The sequence below is a fragment of the Mixophyes fleayi genome, chromosome 1, assembly GCF_038048845.1.
Source record: "Mixophyes fleayi isolate aMixFle1 chromosome 1, aMixFle1.hap1, whole genome shotgun sequence".
Taxonomy (NCBI): Eukaryota; Metazoa; Chordata; class Amphibia; order Anura; family Limnodynastidae; genus Mixophyes; species Mixophyes fleayi.
The window spans coordinates 61,813,687-61,838,410 of NC_134402.1; the positions used below are offsets into that span (position 1 = coordinate 61,813,687).

The 24,724-nt window shown below is 40.3% G+C and overlaps 1 protein-coding gene across 1 annotated transcript in view; it reads left to right on the forward strand.

The window, feature by feature from the left end:
• Nucleotides 1-24,512, forward strand: part of GABRB1 (gamma-aminobutyric acid type A receptor subunit beta1) — a 364,190-nt gene extending 339,678 nt beyond the window's left edge. Inside the window, exons 6-9 of the mRNA XM_075195245.1 lie at nucleotides 3,632-3,769; nucleotides 3,852-4,004; nucleotides 5,736-5,986; nucleotides 21,888-24,512. Coding sequence (XP_075051346.1) covers nucleotides 3,632-3,769; nucleotides 3,852-4,004; nucleotides 5,736-5,986; nucleotides 21,888-22,235 — 890 coding nt within the window. The 3' untranslated portion in view covers nucleotides 22,236-24,512. The remainder of the gene's footprint in view (nucleotides 1-3,631; nucleotides 3,770-3,851; nucleotides 4,005-5,735; nucleotides 5,987-21,887) is intronic.
• The last annotated feature ends 212 nt before the right edge of the window (nucleotides 24,513-24,724 follow it).

Consider the following 24,724-nt stretch of genomic DNA (forward strand, 5'->3'; position numbering starts at 1 on the left):
TAAGTATTCTCTGTAAAGCGCTATGTAATATGTAGGCACTATATAAATGTTTATAATAATGTTATATTAGATTTATATGTTTAAATCTTTTCAGAATATGTTCAGTTATCACAATATATGTATACACTAGCATTGACTATCATAATTTTCTAGGTCAATTGACTGTGAATTGGTAACTGGATGATGTTCAGGCTGATACAGTTAGATTAGACCATATGCACAGCAATACTCTTGTTTAAATTGGAATATTAATTGCTCCAATGAATGATTTCAGCTCTGGACCCTTAAGTTAGCAGAATCTGCAACAGTCAACCTCTCCTCTTTTAATTGCATTGTTTAATTGCTGTAGCATGATTCAATAACTAGGGGCCTGATTCATTAAGGATCTTAAATGAAGAGGATCCCTATTTCAGTCTCCTGGACAAAACCATGTTACAATGCAAGGGGTGCAAATGAGTGTTCTGTTTTGCACACAAGTTAAATACTGACTGTTTTTTCATGTAACACACAAATATCAACTTTAAATGTCAGTGTACAAATAAGCTATCAAGTATTTGTGTGTTACATGAAAAAACAGTCAGTATTTAACTTGTGTGCAAAACAGAACACTCATTTGCACCCCTTGCATTGTAACATGGTTTTGTCCAGAAGACTGAAATAAGGATCCTCTTCATTTAAGATCCTTAATGAATCAGGCCCCAGGACTCTTTATGTCGCAATGCAAGTTTAAGGCAAACGAGGGAGAGGACAGGAAAATGACAGCTTAAAATATAACTAAATGCAAGACAATGCAGATGTTTACAATGTGAATGTGACAGGGAATGTACCTATAAGCAGCTTTGCTTGCTCTAACACTGTCCTAAGCAGTGTAGCTGAATATGTTCTACATAAGAACATGGACACCACAGTCGTGCACCCCAAATACTCAAGCAATAGACTAAATAAGGCTGGTTATACACAGGAACCTATAAGCACTAGACGTGTGAGGCAAACTATGAATCTGATCTTCAAGGTTGCAGAGATATAGTTGCAGTGTATAAGGTAATTAGAAGGAATCTTTGCTTAGCACAGTGAAGAGGCTCAACATGTTACAAGAAGAGAGGAGCCCTGACCTTCAGCCATTTCTGGAAGCAACAGTAACGGAAGAAAGTGGGAAAATACTTCTAATAAGAAATTATTTAAGGCACACCTGGAAGATTTGAGTGTATTCTTGGTTTTCAAGTATAATACGCTCTGCAAAATATTTTTTGGGTGTATATGTCAAGTAGCAGGCGTAATAGGATAATGTCCGGCAGATCTCTAGATAGGTTGGAAAATGAATATATATATAACAAGCCGCGGAGGAGTTATGTCATCTTATAAAGGCAGGAGATTGCAGGCCCAGTGCTTTTATAAAGGTAACAGATCTCTGTGGTCGGTGACTTCTAAGATCTGTAATAATTGACAGCAGGGGTGCATCACTTTTTATGCCACACATGTTTTCCTAATGTACAATCAATTCTGAAGTGTTTACAGTACACTCAGAACTCACCAATTATAATATGTATTATTTACAAGAGTAAGTGCATGTATTGCCAACACATATATTAGTCTGAAAATGCTCAATAGAAAAAGTAAATGGAACAATCTCAAAGAAGAGGTTATTCATGGTATTATTACCAGATAAGCATGTAGTCTCTCCTAGACTGATTGACACTGCTTAAAAGTGTTCTGTCACCTTTGTTTTATATCATTATTTAAGAAGATCTGCTGACCTATAGTGAAGCGCTTTCTCAGAGCTACAGTTACATAACGGTGGTCTCCCTTTGCCTACTGTGCTCATGAATCTTATGACCTTAGTATCAGTGAGAACGCATAAGACACTTATAACTTCCTGGATGATTGTGGAATATTCATACTCCTTGCACTAACCTTTCAAAGATGCTGGCACACCACATGGGGCAGAGTGCAAAGGGATTCACAATTAGTTCATTTACAATTTGAATGGTTGAATACAGTGCAGGATCACTTACTGGGTAATGTATTATTAGGTCTGAGTATGGATTTACAAACCTAGCAAAATAGATTTTAAGGGGATTGTATTACTGGCAGTAAGATGAATGGATGTCTCACTTTAAGAGTGGTGGGAGTTTGGTGTAGGTGGGATATTAAATTCAGATACTGGATATTACTTAGAAGAATGAAAAGTGGAATATTACTGGAAAATGTGTGAGAAATAAGTCTACCGTTCTTGAAACAAATGGAAAACTGAGATAGCCATTCAACATATTATTTCTGCTTCACTAAAACTTATCCCGGATACCCCCAGATAGAGGATAAGTTATAGTTCTTAGCAAATACCATTTCCAGCTACAGATTTTATTACCAAAAAAATGGACTATCGGGAGAAATAGAAAGCCGCATCAGCACAGTAGAAGAGGAATAGAGAGGGGCTCTCTGCTACCCTGGAGTGGGGATCACTTCGTTGATAACCTATGCCATCCTCAAATATAATTATTCTTCATAATGCAGCAAACACCTCTATAAACAGAAGGAAATTATTGCTTTTATCAACACATAAACAATCAAGCAACAGAAGGTGTTTATGTATCACAGGGCTGCAAATGCACAAATGGTGTGTTCTCTTACCCCCAGAGGAAGGAATGAGGCAGAGAGGACAGCGGAATTCAGGATGGGCCATCTGTGCTTCCAGTGTTACAGATTGTCATCCATGGCTTATACAGCACTTCTGTCTAATCCAACCTGGTGGTCCAGAATGTCATCATACATCACCACACATGACAAAGTGACAAGTACAGAAAGAAACAGTTCTAATGTCACTAGCAAGTATGAGTGGTTTTCCTATAAATGCCATTCATATTCAAATAATATAATTTATACATTTTACTAAGTGATAAAATGACAATGAAAAGCAAAGTAATTGATTTTCTAGAATGTTTAAACATATCTTCAAGTGATGGCAACAACTTACATTGATAATATATTTTGGAAAGCTGACAAGTTTAGAGCTCAGAAGAGAAAACTTAAAGGGAACTTACCATGAAGGGAATTAAATCCTCTAAAATTGATTTTTCTTTTCAAATGTTCATCATCATCATCGCCATCATCAACATTTATTTATATAGCGCCATCAACTTCCGTAGCGCTTTACAATTGGGAACAAACATTAATAAGACAATACTGAGTAATACAGACAGACAGAGAGGAAAGAGAACCCTGCTCACAAGCTTACACTCTATAGGACAATGGGAGTTTGAAAGACAAGGACATGTGCTACATCATATTGCCCACTGGACCAGCTAGAACACAAAGGTAAAAGTATTGAGTGGGCTGTGTGTGTTGTAATGTTGGTCAGAGGGTTGTTGTCTTCCGTTAGCAGTGTAGAGGATGGTAATAGGGTAATCTAGGGAATTTGTTATGGACTATCTCTGATGAAAAAATCACTGACTACTATTTATATATAATCTTGGCCCCCAGACACCCTGATTTTGATGGGCCAGAGAAAATCAACATTTGGCCTAAAATCAGCCTTTCAGCCTTTAATCCAAGTTTCAGGAAAAGAGAAATGATTTGTCTAACCTCACTGTCTAGTTTAATGGTGTCAATTGTAACATGCGACCTTATATTGCAGATGGCTATACAACAGATGACATAGAGTTCTACTGGAATGGAGGAGATAAAGCAATCACAGGAGTTGAGAAGATCGAGCTACCTCAGTTTTCCATTGTGGATTACAAAATGGTTTCAAAGAAAGTTGTGTTTTCCACTGGTAAGAATTCAACACATTGTAGTCTGGGAATTAGCATTGGCACGGTTGGTTTACTTTTGTGTGTTTTTTTTTTTATTTCCAGGTTCTTATCCTCGACTGTCATTGAGTTTTCGACTTAAAAGAAATATTGGCTACTTCATCTTACAAACATACATGCCTTCTACACTCATTACTATTCTGTCCTGGGTATCTTTCTGGATCAACTATGATGCATCTGCTGCAAGAGTTGCCCTAGGTAATTTTGTATGCATTTCCTATTAAACAAACATAGACATACAGACACACACACGCGTATCTATAAAATATATACAGGTGGAGCGCACTTAATTTAGTCTAACATCACCATCAAGCCCTGCCTCTTGGCATGCTGGGTTAAACTGCCCACTCTTAATCCCGTGGCACTCCCATGGTGATACAATAGAGGGGTTAGTGCATTGCAATTCCATTCTTCCCTCTCTGTGTATACTATTAGACTAAATTAAATGCATTCCATCTGTGTGTATATATACTGTATATACAGTATACTTAGAAGTCAACAAAGAGTTTTGTTGCCGCACCCATTTGTTACCATGAAAAAACCCATGTCTAGCAGAGTATAAAGTGCGCTCCTTCTTTCAGTTACCCACACATTGTGCCAGGTGACCTCCAGACCCTAGCTCCACCTACACCAGTGTTTCCAAACTCCAGTCCACAGGGACCCCTAACAGTGCATGTTTTCCATATCTCTTTGCTGGAGCACAGGTGTATTCATTACTAACACATTGTGAAAGATTCACAGGTGGTACTAATTATTTCACTTGTAACCTGGAAAACCTGCACTGTTAGGGGTCCCTGAGGACTGGAGTTGAGAAACAGTGACCTATACCAATGAGAGATTCAGCTCATTTCCATAGTTCCGTTGACTGCCTACCTTCCTGTGGTATCAGAAACCTGTGGATTGGACTACTCTGGAAGAGCAACCCCTAGGGTGCTGGATGAGTGATTTTTCAACATGAGAATCCTTTATCACCCATTCACCAGTCCACTTCTACCATGTTGTTGCCTATAAAGCCCACAACATGGTACATCAAGATCCAGAGCCAGGACCAGTTACATAGTGAGGCTGAAAAAAGCACCAATCCACACTTCCGGCACTTCCTGCTCATAGATGAAGGGAACATCAGAGAACTCTTCTACTCTGGGCAGAATTTAATTGAGGAGTCCAAGAATGCCAGCTCATACGCACAGCATCTTTGGGCTTCAAAAGCCTTGTGGTTTTGGCAGTCACATTGCTCCCTGTTGACTATGAACATAGAGTTCTCTCCTCTGAGAACAATACTTAGAGAAGATAGTAGAGGGGAGCAGTTGCGGAGTAGCACGGTTGGAAGCTACACTACTTTTTTATTTAGCCACTTTGTTGTCTTCTTATTCCTAAAACCATTATTGCCATTAGATATATACCTGCAACAATACTTTTTAAAAATATTTTTCTAGTGTGCCATATCGCCACTTTGCTTTCTGCAAAAGAACATTTTCCCAATCTGTCAGCTTTAATGCCTGACTGAGCTGTCCAAAATTGTTTGGTTTAAGATCCTTACATAAGGTTAAAACACAATAAAAAGTTACCATGTTGGAGTAACTATTTCCTAAAATCTCCCTCACCTGTATGTTAGATATAACATCTGTTTTATTTTATATAATTAAGTCCATTATAACTCCCCTTTTAGTTGGGTCGTCTAGCACCTTAAAAAAGAAGTTGTATTTTAGAGTTGATTAAAATTGCTTCCTCGGGCAGATGTACTACTTTTACTACCACTATACTCAGGCAGATGTACTACTTTTACTACCACTATTGTGGATAGGTCAAACAACAACCATGGGTACACCATCGTTAGTTTTTCGAACGCTCCATGCAAGCAAAATAGAAACAGAGTCACAAGATTTGTATATAGTACATAAGAAAACTTACTTGTATCTTATCTTATAGGAATAACCACTGTGCTGACCATGACTACTATCAGTACCCATCTCAGAGAGACCCTACCAAAGATCCCTTATGTCAAGGCTATAGACATCTATTTAATGGGATGCTTTGTGTTTGTGTTCTTGGCGTTGCTGGAATATGCGTTTGTGAACTACATCTTCTTCGGAAAAGGTCCTCAGCTTCAGAAGAAAGCAGCAGAAAAAGCAGAAAAAGCAAATAATGAGAAAAACAAACTGGAAATGAACAAAGTCCAGGTAATAGGAAATTTATTACACAAGGGTTTAAATGTTTGGGCTTAAATCACAAGCCGTAATTGACACATGATCATTGCGAGTAAGTTTATACTATGCAGTTACATTTAACATAATATCTTCATCATCATCATAATCTAGTTATATAGCACCACTAATTCCGCAGCGCTGTACAGAGAACTCACTCACATCAGTCCCTGCCTCACTGGAGCTTACAATCGAAATCCCCTAACATACACACAAACAGATCGATAGAGAGTAAGGGCAATTTAATAGCAGCCAATTAACCTACCAGTATGTTTTTGGAGTGTGGGAGGAAACTGGAACACTAGAGGAAACCCACGCAAACACGGGGAGAACATACAAACCACACACAGATAAGGCCATGGTCGGGAATCGAACTCATAACCCCAGTGCTGTAAGACAGAAGTGCTAACCACTAAGCCACCGTGCTGCCCACGAATGCGTAAGTGATTGATGTGTGTAAATGACTCATGTGTGTAACTGCTTGATGTGTATAACTGCCTGATGTGTATAAATGACTGATGTGTATAAATAACTGATGTTTATAAATAACTGATGTGTAAAACTGCCCAATGTATGTAACTGACTGATGTGTATAAATGACTGACGTGTATAACTGACTGATGTGTAAAACTGACTGATGTGTATAACTGACTGATGTGTGTAACTGACTGATGTGTGTAACTGACTGATGTGTAAAACTGCTTGATGTATGTAACTGACTGATGTGTGTAACTGAATGATGTGTAAAACTGACTGATGTGTAAAACTGCTTGATGTATGTAACTGACTGATGTGTAAAACTGACTGATGTGTAAAACTGACTGATGTGTAAAACTGCTTGATGTATGTAACTGACTGATGTGTAAAACTGACTGATGTGTAAAATTGACTGAAAAAGCAAACTAACTTTATTTGGCATTTTGCCTTTTATTTGCCTAATGGATATATTAATAGGTAAAAATATAAGACATTGAACATAACAAAGAAAAGACAAAGACAAGAAAGACATAAATATCTGAAATTGGTTATAACCTGTACATATGGAACATACAATCATGTCTGGAATATGATGTCACCAGTCTGGTCACAATTAAACAATTAAAACATTTGCGGTTAGTGTACCTTTAAGTTGTACACATGTACATTCACTATTTTTTTCTCTGTTTGTTCATTTAAATTTAAAATGAGGAGCAGTCACTAGAAATTTAACCAATTGAAATGTACAGGAGAACAGGGGAGATATGAAAAAGAAGGAGTGAGAATAACTCTCTTAATTAACCAAGGTCTCCCAGTGGGCCTTTGTAAATACAGCAGGCTTGCATCTCTCCTCCATTAATCTCCATTAAGCAATAGCACAACATCTAACAAATTCACTTTTCCCAATCAAATACCTGCTTTTCTTTTCCTGTAACAGCCCTGTATTTATCCTGATGAGTCTGTCCCGGAAATAGACCTGTATCATATCCCAATGTCTGTATCCATATTTCTAACAGCATACACAGATGCCATAAACACAACTACTTCTTTCTGTCCACTAGTCAGTATTCTGTACAGCTAGGACAGTTCTACTGTATCTTGTTCAGTACAGTTCTAATTCCCCTGAGTGGCAGCTGACCTGTGTGTATTGGTGCAGGAGGCTGAACAACCCATTGAAGGTTTTGATGCTGGCTTCTAGGAAAGGTGTAACCTTCCAGGCATGGCGTGAAAAGTAATAGGAAGATCAGGATTCATTTCACATCAATTGAACAATTTGTCGTTAAGGGAGATTCCAGAAAGAGAAATATAATGCTAGTTAATGTGTTAGTGTGAAAATGTTCCTTGTTCCTTAAATTATGTCATATACATATTATGATGATATCCCAATACCAGTATCACGTAGACAATTACACTTTGTGGTAAATATCTAGGGTTGTGCTAATTTTGAGTTTTTAATGAATGCATTTCCATCATAATCTTACACTCTAACTGCAAGCAAAGATTCACTAAATCTCCCCAAAACTATTTTTAGTTGCACACTGCTTGCTGTTGTAAGTTACCAAACCCCCAAACTTCGTGTAGCCTCAGCATTTTGCCTACATTGTCAAACACCTCAGTGTATTCCAGTAGGACAACCTCTCTTTGTATCAGATCTACACATCATCCGGTGTGTTCCCCCGTAGATACAAAATCCCAAGTTCTAACACTCGGCAGCCAAGAAATGCAGAATGTCACAAGTAACTTACTTTTACTGCATTCACAGAAAAACTAGAGAAACATAAGGAAAAGCCACACACTAGAGCCAAAAGAAAGATCAATCATGATTACACGAGAGAAAGGGCACAGAGCTGATCTAAAGTGTAGCCATCTCCAGGGGCGGATTGGGAACTTAAAGTGGCCCTGGAAAAAAGTCTGAAAGTGGCCTCATGTGGGCGGGGCCAAAAATGGTAGGCGGGGCCCAGTATGTGTGTGTACCCACTGTGTCTGTCCCTGTGTGTGTGTGCGCTCACTGTGTCTGTGTGCCCACTGTATGTACCCGAGTATGTGTGTTCTGTTCTTGTCGCTTTCCCTACCTGTGACTGCTGGTGTCTTTAGCTCAGTTGCTGCTTGTCTGGATCTTGGAATGTTGATAGTCCTATCTGGGGAAAAAATGGGTACATTAAATTAAGAAAACTCCAACCAGCCCCAGCGTTAAATCAATAGCACACACATTTAATAATTAGGCCTCCCTCCAGCCCCATTAAAATAAGAGTATTCCCATTTAATAAATTAACCTATTTCCCTACCTCCAAACAGGCCAGCAATAAATAGCATTTATGTTTAATAAATATAACCATTTCCCCAAACCACCCCTGCCATTAAATTATTCGTATCTACATTTAATAAATAGCCCTCCTCTCCAAACTCAGCCCCACATTCAGTTAATAGCCCCAAACCAGCATTAAATGAAAAGTCCTGCCTCCTCATCTTAAATTAATAGGCCCCCACTATTAAACTAAATTGCCCCACCATCACTCATTAGTCATCACCTACCTCACCCCCCATTTCATTGCCCTAAGCCCCCTGCCCTCACCCCCATTCCATTGCCCTAAGCCCCCCTGCCCTCACCCCCATTACAGTGACATAAGCCCCCCTGCCCTCACCCCCATTACAGTGACATAAGCCCCCTGCCCTCACCCCCATTACACTGACATAAGCCCCCCTGCCCTCACCCCCATTACACTGACATAAGCCCCCTGCCTTCACCCCCATTACACTGACATAAGCCCCCTGCCTTCACCCCCATTACACTGACATAAGCCCCTCTGCCCTCACCCACATTACAGTGACATAAGCCCCCATGCTCTCACCCCCATTACACTGACATAAGCCCCCCTGTCCTCACCCCTATTACACTGACATAAGCCCCCCTGCCCTCACCCCCATTACACTGACATAAGCCCCCCTGCCCTCACCCCATTACAGTGACATAAGCCCCCATGCTCTCACCCCCATTACACTGACATAAGCCCCCTGCCTTCACCCCCATTACACTGTCATAAGCCCCCCTGCACTCACCCCCATTACACTGACATAAGCCCCCAGCCCTTACCCCCATTACACTGACATAAGCCCCCCTGCCCTCACCCCCATTACACTGACATAAGCCCCCCTGCCCTCACCCTTATTAGTGACATAAGCCCCCCTGCCCTCACCCCATTACAGTGACATAAGCCCCCCTGCCCTCACCCCATTACAGTGACATAAGCCCCCTGCCTTCACCCCCATTACACTGACATAAGCTCCCCTGCACTCACCCCCATTACAGTGACATAAGCCCCCCTGCCCTCACCCCCATTAGTGACATAAGCCCCCCTGTCCTCACCCCATTACAGTGACATAAGCCCCCTGCCCTCATACCACTCCAGTGACATAAGCCCCCCTGCCCACACACACACTATACTAACATAAGCCCCCCTGCACAAACATGCACACACACTATACTGACATAAGCACCCCTGCACACACACTACATTAACAAACACTACATTAACTCCCATTACATTGATATAAAACACCCTCACACTTACACTTACCTTATTCCAGCCGCGCTTCCTGCACTATACACATGGTGCGCGTCCCATGTGACCTGTCTTTATTACTGGATAGGACAAGGAGAAGGAGGCCACGTAAGGGGGGGCGGGGTTTAAGATTAGTTCCGAGCCCACAATGATGCTCCCCTGCTGGCACCCCTGATCCGGGTGTCCTTCGCTGTCCTCCTCGCTCTCCCCCTAATCCGTCAAAATGTTAGGCTGGCCCTGATAGCGCCAGCACCCGCTGATGAAAAAAAAAACGAAACCAAAGAAAATGTAATGAAAAAAAACCCATTAAGCAGCCTATGGTCTGCCTCATTAGGCCCCCGGCCTACCAGGAAAATTCCCGGTAAGCCCAATGGCCAGTCCGCCCCATGCCATCTCTAACCACTGTCTAGTGTCTAGTACACTATATAAGTATAAAGAATTGTGAGTTCTTGTATAGTATATGATAACATTATCATAATCTGTATTTGGCAGTGGCGCCCTTAGGGGGCTTTCAGTTGCCCCTACACTCGGAAAAATTGACAGTTCTGCGGTTTAGAAGGAGAAACAAGCATCTAGACACCTCCTCCTCCTGTCTGCATGATTTTTTTTTAGCACAATCTATAGTCTAGTATCCATTTTTGTCAGGATCTGCTATTGTTTTAATGAACCTTGGCTTCAGCAAAATGGCCAAAATCCCCACACTTCGTGTACCCTTAGTATTTTGCCTACATTGTCAAACACCTCAGTGTATTCCAGTAGGACAACCTCTCTTTGTATCAGATCTACACATCATACAGTGTGCTCCCTCGGCATTTTGCGGAAGCCAAGGTTCATTAAAACAATAGCAGATCCTGACAAAAATGGATACTAGACTATAGACTGTGCTAAATTTTTTAATGAATCAGGCCCATAGGGTAATGCGACTTACTATATTATTTACTACTAACACTGTCAAGCCACTTCTCGATGCTATCGTGCAGCACAAGTATACACATCTTACGCCTGACATATGCTTTTTCCATATGCTGCTAATTTAAGAGGCAGCCAGTTCAAAGTATTGTATGCACATGAATACGCTTTTTTATGTGCGTCTTTTCCTATGTACAGTCTGAGCTCAAATATGTTCACCTGTAAATAAGTCCCTATATATACAACTTATTTTCCAAACCTCATTCTTTTATATAGAAGGGCTTGAAACATTGCTCTTAATTCCTTTTTTTTCCAGTTTTCTTCCCTTGTCTGACAATTCAGCATTCCTGTAGGCCAGCTGTTATTTCTCATCACTTACACTATCAGGTCTAACCCTCTTTTGTACATTTAGCCTTTACTTACAGCCTTCAACTAATTTTCCAACCATCCATCTCTATTATATTTCTGCTGACTATTTTAAAATCAAGGTAGTGTTTATTAGACAACTTTCACCTTCACCTACTTCAATGTCCTCCCTGACAGCAAAATAGGCTAGCAGGATATATAACATTATTTTCTTCCTTAGTTTGTACTTGTTTACTTCTGTAACTTGTAATCTTTATGTTGTTGCTAAAAAAAAATGAACATATAGGTATAAAAAGAATATTTATTTGAAATAAAATATTAAATAAAAAGCAGATCCCAGATAGACTTGAATTTAGGTTAAATAAACCCAGATAATAAAACATTTATTCTAAATCCATGCAAGAGGCATCTAGTTATATAGTAAGCCAGGCCTGGCCACCATGTGGCTCTCCAGGTGTTGTGAAACTACAATCCCCAGTATGCTTTGCCAGTAGATAGCCAGCCAATAGAGCCACAGGTTGGCCAAGCCTGTACTAAGCTATTCATATTGTTTGTTCATTTTAACTTTCTATTTTTTTTTATATACTTGGCTTTTACCAACTACTTTTTCTTACAAATAATGGAGGAGGGGTCTCGGACAGGAGAATATAATCTTATGGAGCACACAACTGCTTATTTAGGAAATATCACAACATCTAGGAAGGCATCAACTAAAGTAATTGTGTACCCTACATGCCATTGTGCCTAACACCTCTCCTTGATTATATAGGTATCAAAATCCAAGTAGCCAGAAAATAAAAACTCAAAGTCAACAAAGTAAACACTATATATATATATATATATATATATATATATATATATATATAAAAATAAATATATATATATATATATATATATATATATATATATATATATATATAAATAAATATATATATATATATATATATATATATATATATATATCTACTATATAAATGCCTAGTGGCGTGTGTGAAAAAAAAAAAAAAAAGCTGCAGCGCCACCTGCTGGGCAGAGTTATACACTGACATATATATTTCTTGAAGGAGTAGTGACAGTTGGGAGTGGTTGGTGGTTGCCGGGGGTGACAGTGGGGAGTTTTTAACACCTTAAGTAGCTTGATGAAGGATGTGGCGATGAAGATGAAGGATGAGGTGATGGAGAAAAATGATGAGGTGGTGACATGTGGACAAAACCACGTTAAAAAAGGGCGCTTGCATCGGGAAGTAACGCTCTTCCCCTGAGGCCCAAATGCATGACAAGAACCTTTTTAACACCTTAAGTAGCTTGATTTGACTAGAATGCATGAGTATCATGCACGGGTTAACTTATGTATATATATATATATATATATATATATATATATATATATATATATATATTCAAAGAGTAGAGGGCACTCACCATTTAAAACAAAAATATTATTCTTTATTTTCAATCCAGTTTCTTTACATCGTAGTCGAGGTTTCGGTCTCACATCCAGACCTTTTTCAATACTTGTCTTGCTTGCTGTTCAATATAAATTTGTCTTGAAAGAGCTCTGGATGTGAGACCGAAACATTGATTACAATGTACAGAAACTGGTTTGAAAATAAAGAATAATCTGTTTGTTTTTAAATGGTGAGTGCCTTCTACCCTTTGTATATGTACTAGTTACTATGGAAATAGGAGCTATTGTGGAGCACCCCAAAGGAGGATTTACTTGAAGATGTGAGTGCAGTCTTTACCAAATTATTTCTATAAATGTATTTATATATATATACATATATATATATATATATATATACACATATATATATATATATATATATATATATATATATATATATATATGTGTATATATATATATATATATATATATATATATATATATATATATATATATATGTGTATATATATATATATATATATATATATATACACACACACATGTCAGTTTCTCTGTATAGTAAGCAGCCATATTGATCAGTGGGTATGTCAGTCTGGCCACCGTATTTGTACAATCTCAGCATGCCTTATTATAAATATGGCGCGATACAATTAATTTTGCTATTGCCGTTTATCACGGTAATAGAAAATCAATTGTGGTTTCAGTTTGCTATAAAAATGTATAGTAACTCAGTTGCCCGGAGACACTGGCTGGCGGTGTTACGAGTAGGGATGAGCGCACTCGGATTTCTGAAATCCGAGCCCACCCGAACGTTGCGGATCCGAGTCGGATCCGAGACAGATCCGGGTATTGGCGCCAAATTCAAAAGTGAAACTGAGGCTCTGACTCATAATCCTGTTGTCGGATCTCGCGATACTCGGATCCTATAAATTCCCCGCTAGTCGCCGCCATCTTCACTCGGGCATTGATCAGGGTAGAGGGAGGGTGTGTTAGGTGGTCCTCTGTGCTGTTTAGTTCTGTGCTGTTTAGTTCTGTGCTGTTTAGTTCTGTGCTGTTTAGTTCTGTGCTGTTTAGTGCTGTGCTGTGCTGTGCTGTTTAGTGCTGTGCTGTGCTGTGCTGTGCTGTGCTGTGCTGTGCTGTGTTCTGCAGTATCAGTCCAGTGGTGCTGTGTGCTGTGCTCTGTCCTTCTGAGGTCAGTGGTGCTGCTGGGTCCTGTGCTGTGTCCTGTTCAGTCCAGTGGTGCTGTGTCCTGTGCTCTGTGCTTCTAAGGGCATAGTTATTTCCCCAATATTCCCCTGTGTTTAAAAAAATAAAAAAAAGTTTTTTTAAAAAATACCAAAAACTACTTTAATATTTTTTAATTACCACAAAATTTTCACAACCAATCCTGCAGTATAAGCCCATTGGTACTGCAATATTACCAAGTTCACACATTCAGCAGTAAAAGTCCAGTGGTACTGCAATATTACAAAGTTTACACATTCTGCAGTATCAGTCCAGTGGTGCTGTGTCCTGTGCTCTGTCCTGCTGAGTTCCGTAGTGCTGCTGGGTCCTGTGCCGTGTCCTGTTCAGTCCAGTGGTGCTGTGTCCTGTGCTCTGTGCTTCTAAGGGCATAGTTATTTCCCCATTATTCCCAAGTTTTTAAAAAATAAAAAAAAAGTAAAAAAAAATAAAAAATTTAAAAAAAAAAAAATATATAATAATTATAACCAAATTTGCAAAACCAATCCAGCATTATAAGTCCATTGGTACTGCAATATTACCAAGTTCACACATTCTGCAGTATCAGTCCAGTGGTGCTGTGTCCTGTGCTCTGTCCTGCTGAGTTCCGTAGTGCTGCTGGGTCCTGTGCCGTGTCCTGTTCAGTCCAGTGGTGCTGTGTCCTGTGCTCTGTGCTTCTAAGGGCATAGTTATTTCCCCACTATTCCCAAGTTTTTTAAAAATAAGAAAAAAGTAAAAAAAAATAAAAAATTTAAAAAAAAAATAAAAAATAATAATTATAACCAAATTTGCAAAACCAATCCAGCAGTATAAGTCCATTGGTACTGCAATATTACCAAGTTCACACATTCTGCAGTATCTTGTGCTACATATAATGGAGACCAAAAATTTGGAGGATAAAGTAGGGAAAGATCAAGACCCACTTCCTCCTAATGCTGAAGCTGCTGCCACTAGTCATGACATAGACGATGAAATGCCATCAACGTCGTCTTCCAAGCCCGATGCCCAATCTCGTAGTACCGGGCATGTAAAATCCAAAAAGCCCAAGTTAAGAAAAAGTAGCAAAAAGAGAAACTTAAAATCATCTGAGGAGAAACGTAAAGTTGCCAATATGCCATTTACGACACGGAGTGGCAAGGAACGGCTTAGGCCCTGGCCCGTGTTCATGACTAGTGGTTCAGCTTCACCCACGGATCTTAGCCCTCCTCCTCCTCCCCCCCCCTACAAAAAATTGAAGAGAGTTATGCTGTCAGCAACAAAACAGCAAACAACTCTGCCTTCTAAAGAGAAATTATCACAAATCCCCAAGGCGAGTCCAAGGGTGTTGGTGGTTGTCAAGCCTGACCTTCCCATCACTGTACGGGAAGAGGTGGCTCGGGAGGAGGCTATTGATGATGTAGCTGGCGCTGTGGAGGAACTTGATGATGAGGATGGTGATGTGGTTATTGTAAATGAGGCACCAGGGGGGGAAACAGCTGATGTCCATGGGATGAAAAAGCCCATCGTCATGCCTGGTCAGAAGACCAAAAAATGCACCTCTTCGGTCTGGAGTTATTTTTATCCAAATCCAGACAACCAATGTATGGCAATATGTAGCTTATGTAAAGCTCAAATAAGCAGGGGTAAGGATCTTGCCCACCTAGGAACATCCTCCCTTATACGTCACCTGAATAACCTTCATAGTTCAGTGGTTAGTTCAGGAACTGGGGCTAGGACCCTCATCGGTACAGGGACACCTAAATCCCGTGGTCCAGTTGGATACACACCAGCAACACCCTCCTCGTCAACTTCCTCCACAATCTCCATCAGATTCAGTCCTGCAGCCCAAGTCAGCAGCCAGACTGAGTCCTCCTCAATACGGGATTCATCCGAGGAATCCTGCAGCGGTACGCCTACTACTGCCACTGCTGCTGTTGCTGCTGTTAGTCGGTCATCTTCCCAGAGGGGAAGTCGTAAGACCGCTAAGTCTTTCACCAAACAATTGACCGTCCAACAGTCGTTTGCCATGACCACCAAATACGATAGTAGTCACCCTATTGCAAAGCGTATAACTGCGGCTGTAACTGCAATGTTGGTGTTAGACGTGCGCCCGGTGTCCGCCATCAGTGGAGTGGGATTTAGAGGGTTGATGGAGGTATTGTGTCCCCGGTACCAAATCCCCTCGAGATTCCACTTCACTAGGCAGGCGATACCAAAAATGTACAGAGAAGTACGATCAAGTGTCCTCAGTGCTCTTAAAAATGCGGTTGTACCCACTGTCCACTTAACCACGGACATGTGGACAAGTGGTTCTGGGCAAATGAAGGACTATATGACTGTGACAGCCCACTGGGTAGATGCATCCCCTTCCGCAGCAACAGCAACAGCTGCATCAGTAGCAGCATCTACAAAATGGCTGCTCATGCAAAGGCAGGCAACATTGTGCATTACAGGCTTTAATAAGAGGCACAACGCTGACAACATATTAGAGAAAATGAGGGAAATTATCTCCCAGTGGCTTACCCCACTTAGACTCTCATGGGGATTTGTGGTGTCAGACAATGCCAGTAACATTGTGCGGGCATTAAATATGGGCAATTTCCATCACGTCCCATGTTTTGCCCACACCATTAATTTGGTGGTGCAGCATTACCTCAATAGTGACAGGGGTGTGCAGGAGATGCTTGCGGTGGCCCGCAAAATTGCTGGACACTTTCGGCATTCAGCCAGTGCCTACCGCAGACTAGAGGCACATCAAAAAAGCTTGAACCTGCCCTGCCATCACCTCAAACAAGAGGTTGTGACGCGCTGGAACTCCACCCTCTATATGCTGCAGAGGATGGAGGAGCAGCAAAAGGCCATTCAGGCCTACACAGCCACCTACGACATAGGCAAAGGAGTGGGGATGCGCCTGAGTCAAGCGCAGTGGAGACTGATTTCCGTGTTGTGCAAGGTTCTGCAGCCATTTGAACTTGCCACACGAGAAGTCAGTTCCGACACTGCCAGCTTGAGTCAGGTCATTCCCCTGATCAGGCTGTTGCAGAAGCAGCTGGAGAAAGTGAGGGAGGAGCTGGTAAGCCATTGCGATTACAGCAAGCATGTAGCTCTTGTGGATGTAGCCCTTCGTACGCTTTGCCAGGATCCGAGGGTGGTCACTCTTTTAAAGTCAGAGGAATACATTCTGGCCACCGTGCTCGATCCTCGGTTTAAAGCGTATGTTGTGTCTCTGTTTCCGGCGGACACAAGTCTACAGCGGTGCAAAGACCTGCTGGTCAGGAGATTGTCCTCTGAAGAGGACCGTGACATGCCAACAGCTCCACCCTCATTTTCTTCCACATCTATGGCTGCGAGGAAAAAGCTCAGTTTTCCCAAAAGAGGCACTGGCGGGGATGCTGATAACATCTGGTCCGGACTGAAGGACCTGGCAACCATTGCAGACATGTCTACTCTCGCTGCATTGGATGCTGTGACAATAGAAAAAATTGTGGATGATTACTTTGCTGACACCATCCAAGTAGACATGTCAGACAGTCCATATTGTTACTGGCAGGAAAAAAAGGCAGTTTGGAAGCCCCTGTACAAACTGGCTCTATTTTACCTGAGTTGTCCCCCCTCCAGTGTGTACTCGGAAAGAGTTTTTAGTGCAGCGGGGAACCTGGTCAGTGAGCGGCGAAGGAGGTTGCTTCCTCACAACGTTGAAAAAATGATGTTTATAAAAATGAATAATCAATTCCTCAATGAAGTACAGCACTGCCCTCCAGATACTACAGAGGGACCTGTGGTTGTGGAGTCCAGCGGGGACGAATTGATAATGTGTGATGAGGAGGAAGTAGACACTGTAGGGGGAGAGGAATCAGAGGTTGAGGATGAGGACGACATCTTGCCTCAGTAGAGCCTGTTTAGTCTGTACAGGGAGAGATGAATAGCTTTTTTGGTGTGGGGGCCCAAACAAACCAATCATTTCAGTCAAAGTTGTTTGGTAGGCCCTGTCGCTGAAATGATTGGTTTGTTAAAGTGTGCATGTCCTATTTCAACAACATACCTCTCAACTGCAGCTCATCCCTCCTCTGCGGGGATAATGTCTCCTGTGCTCTGACACGTCACTCTGTGTACTCTCAGCCTCAGGATCTGACACTACAGCTACCATGCCTCTTGTAGCAGCCCTCACTCCAGGGCCTCTTCCATGTGCAGTGTCCCCCTCTCTCTTGGGTTCACTATAGTGGCATGGAGTTCTCCCCCTCATCCAGGGCACACATTCCTTGCCCTGGCTCAGTCACCACGCTCAGACTTCCAGGCAATGCTGGGGGAGCCTGGGAGCTTCCACCCCAGGTCCCCAGCTACAACTCTCCTCTCCTGTGTCTTCTCTCTCTTTCTGACACTTTAAAGATCGTGCCTTTAAATGAAAAAGTCAGTCTTCATTGCACGACTATGTGCAACAGGGACATTTTTTTGGGTTTACAAAGTCAAACAATAACACTTCGACCCTGTCTGTCTGGGGTCTCTCAATGACGAATTGTCTGTAGCATGTTTGGAGGAGGTATTGTGGCCCCGGTACCAAATTGTGTACCGGGGCCACCACACTACGCAGTCAAGATACTTGTTTGGTGGAATTCAGACCAGTTGAGGGTTTTATTATTATATTGTGTGGACCACTCTATCTATACCACACTACAACTCTATACCACTCTATTTCCTACTTTAATTCTATTTAATTCTATTTCCTACTTTAATTCTATTACTAATTAATTACCATAAAGAGGAACAAAAAAAACCAATTTTACCAAAAGTATAATATGACTTAGACTTACAAACACTACACTTTAAAGATCGTGCCTTTAAATGAAAAAGTCAGTCTTCATTGCACGACTATGTGCAACAGGGACATTTTTTTGGGTTTACAAAGTCAAACAATAACACTTCGACCCTGTCTGTCTGGGGTCTCTCAATGACGAATTGTCTGTAGCATGTTTGGAGGAGGTATTGTGGCCCCGGTATAAAATTGGGTACCGGGGCCACCCCACTATGCAGTCCAGATACTTGTTTGGTGGAATTCCGACACGTGGAGGGTTTTTTAATTATATTGTGGCCTCGGTACCAAATTGTGTACCGGGGCCACCACACTACGCAGTCAAGATAGATAGATGCGTATTGCGTATCATAGATAAAGTACATTCAGTGGTGTGGGGCAAATTGAAAAATATTCCAAATGCACTGACATTATCAAAAACAAGAGGTTGTCACACGCTAAAACTCCAACATGTATATGATGGAGAGGATGGAGGAGCAGCCGTATGTGTAGTGTAATGCAGATCTGTTGAAGGTTTTTTATATATTTTATTGTGGTGCCCAGTGCCCACTCCTCTACGCAGTCCAGATACATTTATTGGTGCGAATCATAAAAGTTCAGGGTTTTTAATATATATTGTGGTGACCCACTCCTCTACGCAGTCCAGGTACATTTATTGGTGCGATTCATAAAAGTTCAGGGTTTTTAAGATATCTTGTGGTGACCCACTCCTATACGCAGTCCAGGTACATTTATTGGTGCGATTCATAAAAGTTCAGGGTTTTTAATAGATATTGTGGTGACCCACTCCTCTACGCAGTCCAGGTACATTTATTGGTGCGAATCATAAAAGTTCAGGGTTTTTAATATATCTTGTGGTGACCCACTCCTCTACGCAGTCCAGGTACATTTATTGGTGCGAATCATAAAAGTTCAGGGTTTTTAAGATATTGTGGTGACCCACTCCTCTACGCAGTCCAGGTACAATTATTGGTGCGAATCATAAAAGTTCAGGGTTTTTAAGATATTGTGGTGACCCACTCCTCTACGCAGTCCAGGTACAATTATTGGTGCGAATCATAAAAGTTCAGGGTTTTTAAGATATTGTGGTGACCCACTCCTCTACGCAGTCCAGGTACAATTATTGGTGCGAATCATAAAAGTTCAGGGTTTTTAAGATATTGTGGTGACCCACTCCTCTACGCAGTCCAGGTACAATTATTGGTGCGAATCATAAAAGTTCAGGGTTTTTAAGATATTGTGGTGACCCACTCGTCTACGCAGTCCAGGTACAATTATTGGTGCGAATCATAAAAGTTCAGGGTTTTTAAGATATTGTGGTGACCCACTCCTCTACGCAGTGCAGGTACAATTATTGGTGCGAATCATAAAAGTTCAGGGTTTTTAAGATATTGTGGTGACCCACTCCTCTACGCAGTCCAGGTACAATTATTGGTGCGAATCATAAAAGTTCAGGGTTTTTAAGATATTGTGGTGACCCACTCCTCTACGCAGTCCAGGTACAATTATTGGTGCGAATCATAAAAGTTCAGGGTTTTTAAGATATTGTGGTGACCCACTCCTCTACGCAGTCCAGGTACAATTATTGGTGCGAATCATAAAAGTTCAGGGTTTTTAAGATATTGTGGTGACCCACTCCTCTACGCAGTCCAGGTACAATTATTGGTGCGAATCATAAAAGTTCAGGGTTTTTAAGATATTGTGGTGACCCACTCCTCTACGCAGTCCAGGTACATTTATTGGTGCGAATCATAAAAGTTCAGGGTTTTTAAGATATTGTGGTGACCCACTCCTCTACGCAGTCCAGGTACAATTATTGGTGCGAATCATAAAAGTTCAGGGTTTTTAAGATATTGTGGTGACCCACTCCTCTACGCAGTCCAGGTACAATTATTGGTGCGAATCATAAAAGTTCAGGGTTTTTAAGATATTGTGGTGACCCACTCCTCTACGCAGTCCAGAAAGATACCTTGTTGCAACGTTTTGGACTAATAACTATATTGTGAGGTGTTCACAATACACTGTAAATTAGTGGAAATGCTTGTTATTGAATGTTATTGAGGTTAATAATAGCCTAGGAGTGAAAATAAGCCCAAAAACTTGATTTTTAAACTTTTTATGTTTTTTTCAAAAAAAATCCGAATCCAATACCTTAAATCCGAACCGAGACCTTTCGTCAAGTGTTTTGCGAGACAAATCCGAACCTCAAAAATAACGAAAATCCGGATCCAAAACACAAAACACGAGACCTCAAAAGTCGCCGGTGCACATCCCTAGTTACGAGTAGTCTTACCACAGTCAGTCCTGAATTACTCAGTGCATGCGTGACCCGGCGTTGCTGTTTCATACATGTGCCATTGAACTGGAATGCCTAACTTGGGATTCCAGTTCCACTTTCATCATGAAATAAGTTAAAAAATAAAAATAAAATGTGTTTTTTTTAAAAAAAAAAAAAAAATAGAAAAATAATAATTATGATATTATTTTAAATAAATATTACATAAGAATTATTTAAATAAAGTATTTTTCTGTGGGTTGTCCCTGCTATCTCCAATCATTCTTAAATATGCTTTGCATGGGGGACAATCCCAGCTAAACTCTCCTACCACCGGCACTAGCCCTCTGATAGATTGGGAAAAGCCCTATCTCCGGTGAAAACACCTATTTTTGCTTGAGAAATGGGGGTTCCCCTTCAGTAAATAGATGTCTTTTGCTGAGATTGTCAAAAAGCTTTATATTATATGGAGACAGGTAAGTGTGGTAATAAAAAAAACACTCATTTAGCCTATATGACTCCTAAGTGAACAATTTGCTTTTTGATCTAAGTCACTGTGGAGAATTCAGTTTAATGTGGGACACCATGATGTGTCTGCAGAACAGTCCGTAGAGACATTGCGGCAGAGTTTTTACTCGAATCTCCACTCATTTTTAGTCGTGTCCCATAGAGATGCAAGGAGAAAATGAGCAGAGATTTTATACCATACTAGTTGGCAATGTGCTCAGCCAGACATCATGACAAACCATGGCTAATTTAATTCCCCCAAGGGGCAATACCATTGAAATAAACCACACGTACATAGTTATTGAAGCACTTCAAAATGAACTACTATTACTTACATTTACTATTTTACTACAATTTACATTTTTCAGGTTGACGCGCATGGGAACATTCTACTAACAACACTCGAAATCCGAAATGAAGTCAGTGGATCAGAAGTCTTAACTAGCACCATCGACCCACGAGCCACCATGTTCTCATACGACAGTGCAAGCATCCAGTATCGGAAGCCAATCTCCAATAGAGATATGTACAGCAGAAGCACTTTGGATCGGCACATCGTTCACAAAAAAGGCCGATTAAGGAGAAGTGCCTCTCAGATTAAAATTAAAATTCCTGATTTGACTGATGTGAATGGCATAGACAGATGGTCAAGGATGATATTCCCTGTTGCATTTACTTTCTTTAATGTTGTGTATTGGCTTTATTATGTACACTAACTTATGCAGTTAGATCACCTTTTTGAAGACGCTAGTTCTATTTTTCTGATCCTGAAGGAACTGCATTAGCAATAGTGCTGCAAATTCAAGGTAAGATATTCAGCCATTAAAATTATTTTAGTGTTTAATTTTCAAATAGTAGGTTCTTTAGAAAGAAAGAACTTAGCTTTTATTGAACACGTTTGCTGTCTTCTTCAATGGAGATAAAAATGATTCCAATACATTATGGTAAGAAAAAGCTTTATAAATATGTTACACATCGTGTTTAAGCCTTAACCTCTTGGCTGCAAAAAAAAATCCCAGCAACACATTGCAGGGAAGGGGTTAAAACAACTGTCTGCACACATTTTATACATTAAATAGGTTTGTCTGTAATGCCTTTTTTACACATCCAGTCATTGTATTTTTACTACACAGAATTACCATTAAAGTCAAGTTGAGGTTTACAGCTACACATCAACACTTTTGGTAATCGGACACCAAACATGTGAGCATATGTATCATCATTTTCATAATTATCATAAAGAGGCAAGTGGCAAACTTGGGGCATAACCTTGTTAAGAAATGGGAAGTAATGATCAAGAGATTTAAGAACATACACGTAATATTGTATACATGATGCTACAACTCAATTGAAGGTAAAGGATTGTTTGATGAGAAATTCATTGTCACTGCCAAAATTCCTAGCAACTGCCTGAAATATACAGAGGGTCACAGTTTTATGGACAGAACTTCCATGCTGGCTTTGTGTTGAAGAGGCAAGAAAGTAGTCAAAAGTATATCAAAGCAAAAATATTAAGAATAACATAGGTGGAATCTAGATCCGGCGATGGGACAAATTGTTTTGGCAATGCAAAGATGCCTAACTACGCCTGTCCCTCTAGACCTCCAAATCTACACATGCATTGATACACATGCATCGGTTGCAGCATAGCAATGTTCTGGGGCTTTAATTGTATCCTCCTGTAATTTCTGGTGGCCTTAAATGAATCTGACAAGCCATGGAAGAGCATGGAAATGTCCTTGCTAATGGTGGTCAGCTGAAGACACAGTTTTCCTGCTGGACCTCCAAAGCAGAATAAAAATCTGATTATAGCCAGTACTGGACCTGCACCCCAAAGCCTTGTTGTGTCTAAAACTGCTGCCTTTTCTACCTTACCCTCATACCGGCCTTGACTATAAGCCATTTATAGTGATAGAAATAGACAATTGCTTGTAGGTGCTGTACTTATAATAATTAAGGAAAGCTGTGAATTACTTGTTTCTTAGCTAATACGATAATGGAACAGTTTGACAAGACATGAGTGAGGTTGATCAGACCCATCAAGACACTGATAAGGTCCCTGATTGATCTGTATATGAGGATTTGCCCCATGCTGACTTAAATTTGTATTGTTCTGTTGCATCAGTTCATCCCAAATGATTTCCTCCGTTATCATTCCTGTTACAGTGAAAAGTCCATCTTGTCCCATTAAACTCATAATTTTAGGTATGGACACAGGATAAGAAATGCAATGTTCTTGTATTTAATGTTCCACTATTCACTGATCAACATATAGTTTCGATATAACATGGATACAATGCATATACATGTATAGATTTTAAATGTAAAAATGTAAATTAGGGACTGCAGCAAATTCTTTTTCTAATCTCAGTTTTAACGATGAATCATATACGCCTTCTGTGGCACCATTGAACCAGTGTTGGGGGTGGCAATTATTTAATCATTTGTTAACAATTTACATGTTAATATTTTGCAACGTTATTAATATACAGAAACTGCAAGTGTATTTGATATACATTAGGGACATAAACACCAATTTTAAACAAAGCCAGGAGAAAGAAAGTTTTTTTTACAGAAGACTTTACAGTTGTGCCAGAAGTGTAAATATAAGTGGGTTGAGAGACAATTTCTGCACTTATTCCATCTCTACTTGCACATTACTTAAGTTGTATATGTACACTATAATTTGAACACATCCATCTTCTACAACTAGACTATTGTTTGCTTCCATAAACACATAAAGCGGCATAAAAAAAAAAACCCTGATGTGCCAGCATTGTCTTTTACTATGTAGCTGAACCATTTGCACCTGAAATTTACAGATAATTTGATATTTTCATTCAGTGGACCCAATGAAAATGTTAATGTAACTTCTGTATGTTTGCAAAGTGTCAGTTTCATGTTTATAATCAACTGCTATATTGGTCCAAATAAGAAGTAAGTACCATATTTTATTGCAAGGTACTTAGACTCTTGGGGGTATATGTACTAAACTGCGGGTTTGGAAAAAGTGGAGATGTTGTCTATAGCAACCAATCAGATTCTAGCTGTCATTATGTAAAATGTACTAAGTAAATGATAACTAGAATCTGATTGGTTGCTATAGGCAACATCTCCGCTTTTGCAAACCCACAGTTTAAATATACCCCATTGGACTAAGGAAATCAAGACAATCATGAAGAATCTTAAAAAAAATCTGTTGTGT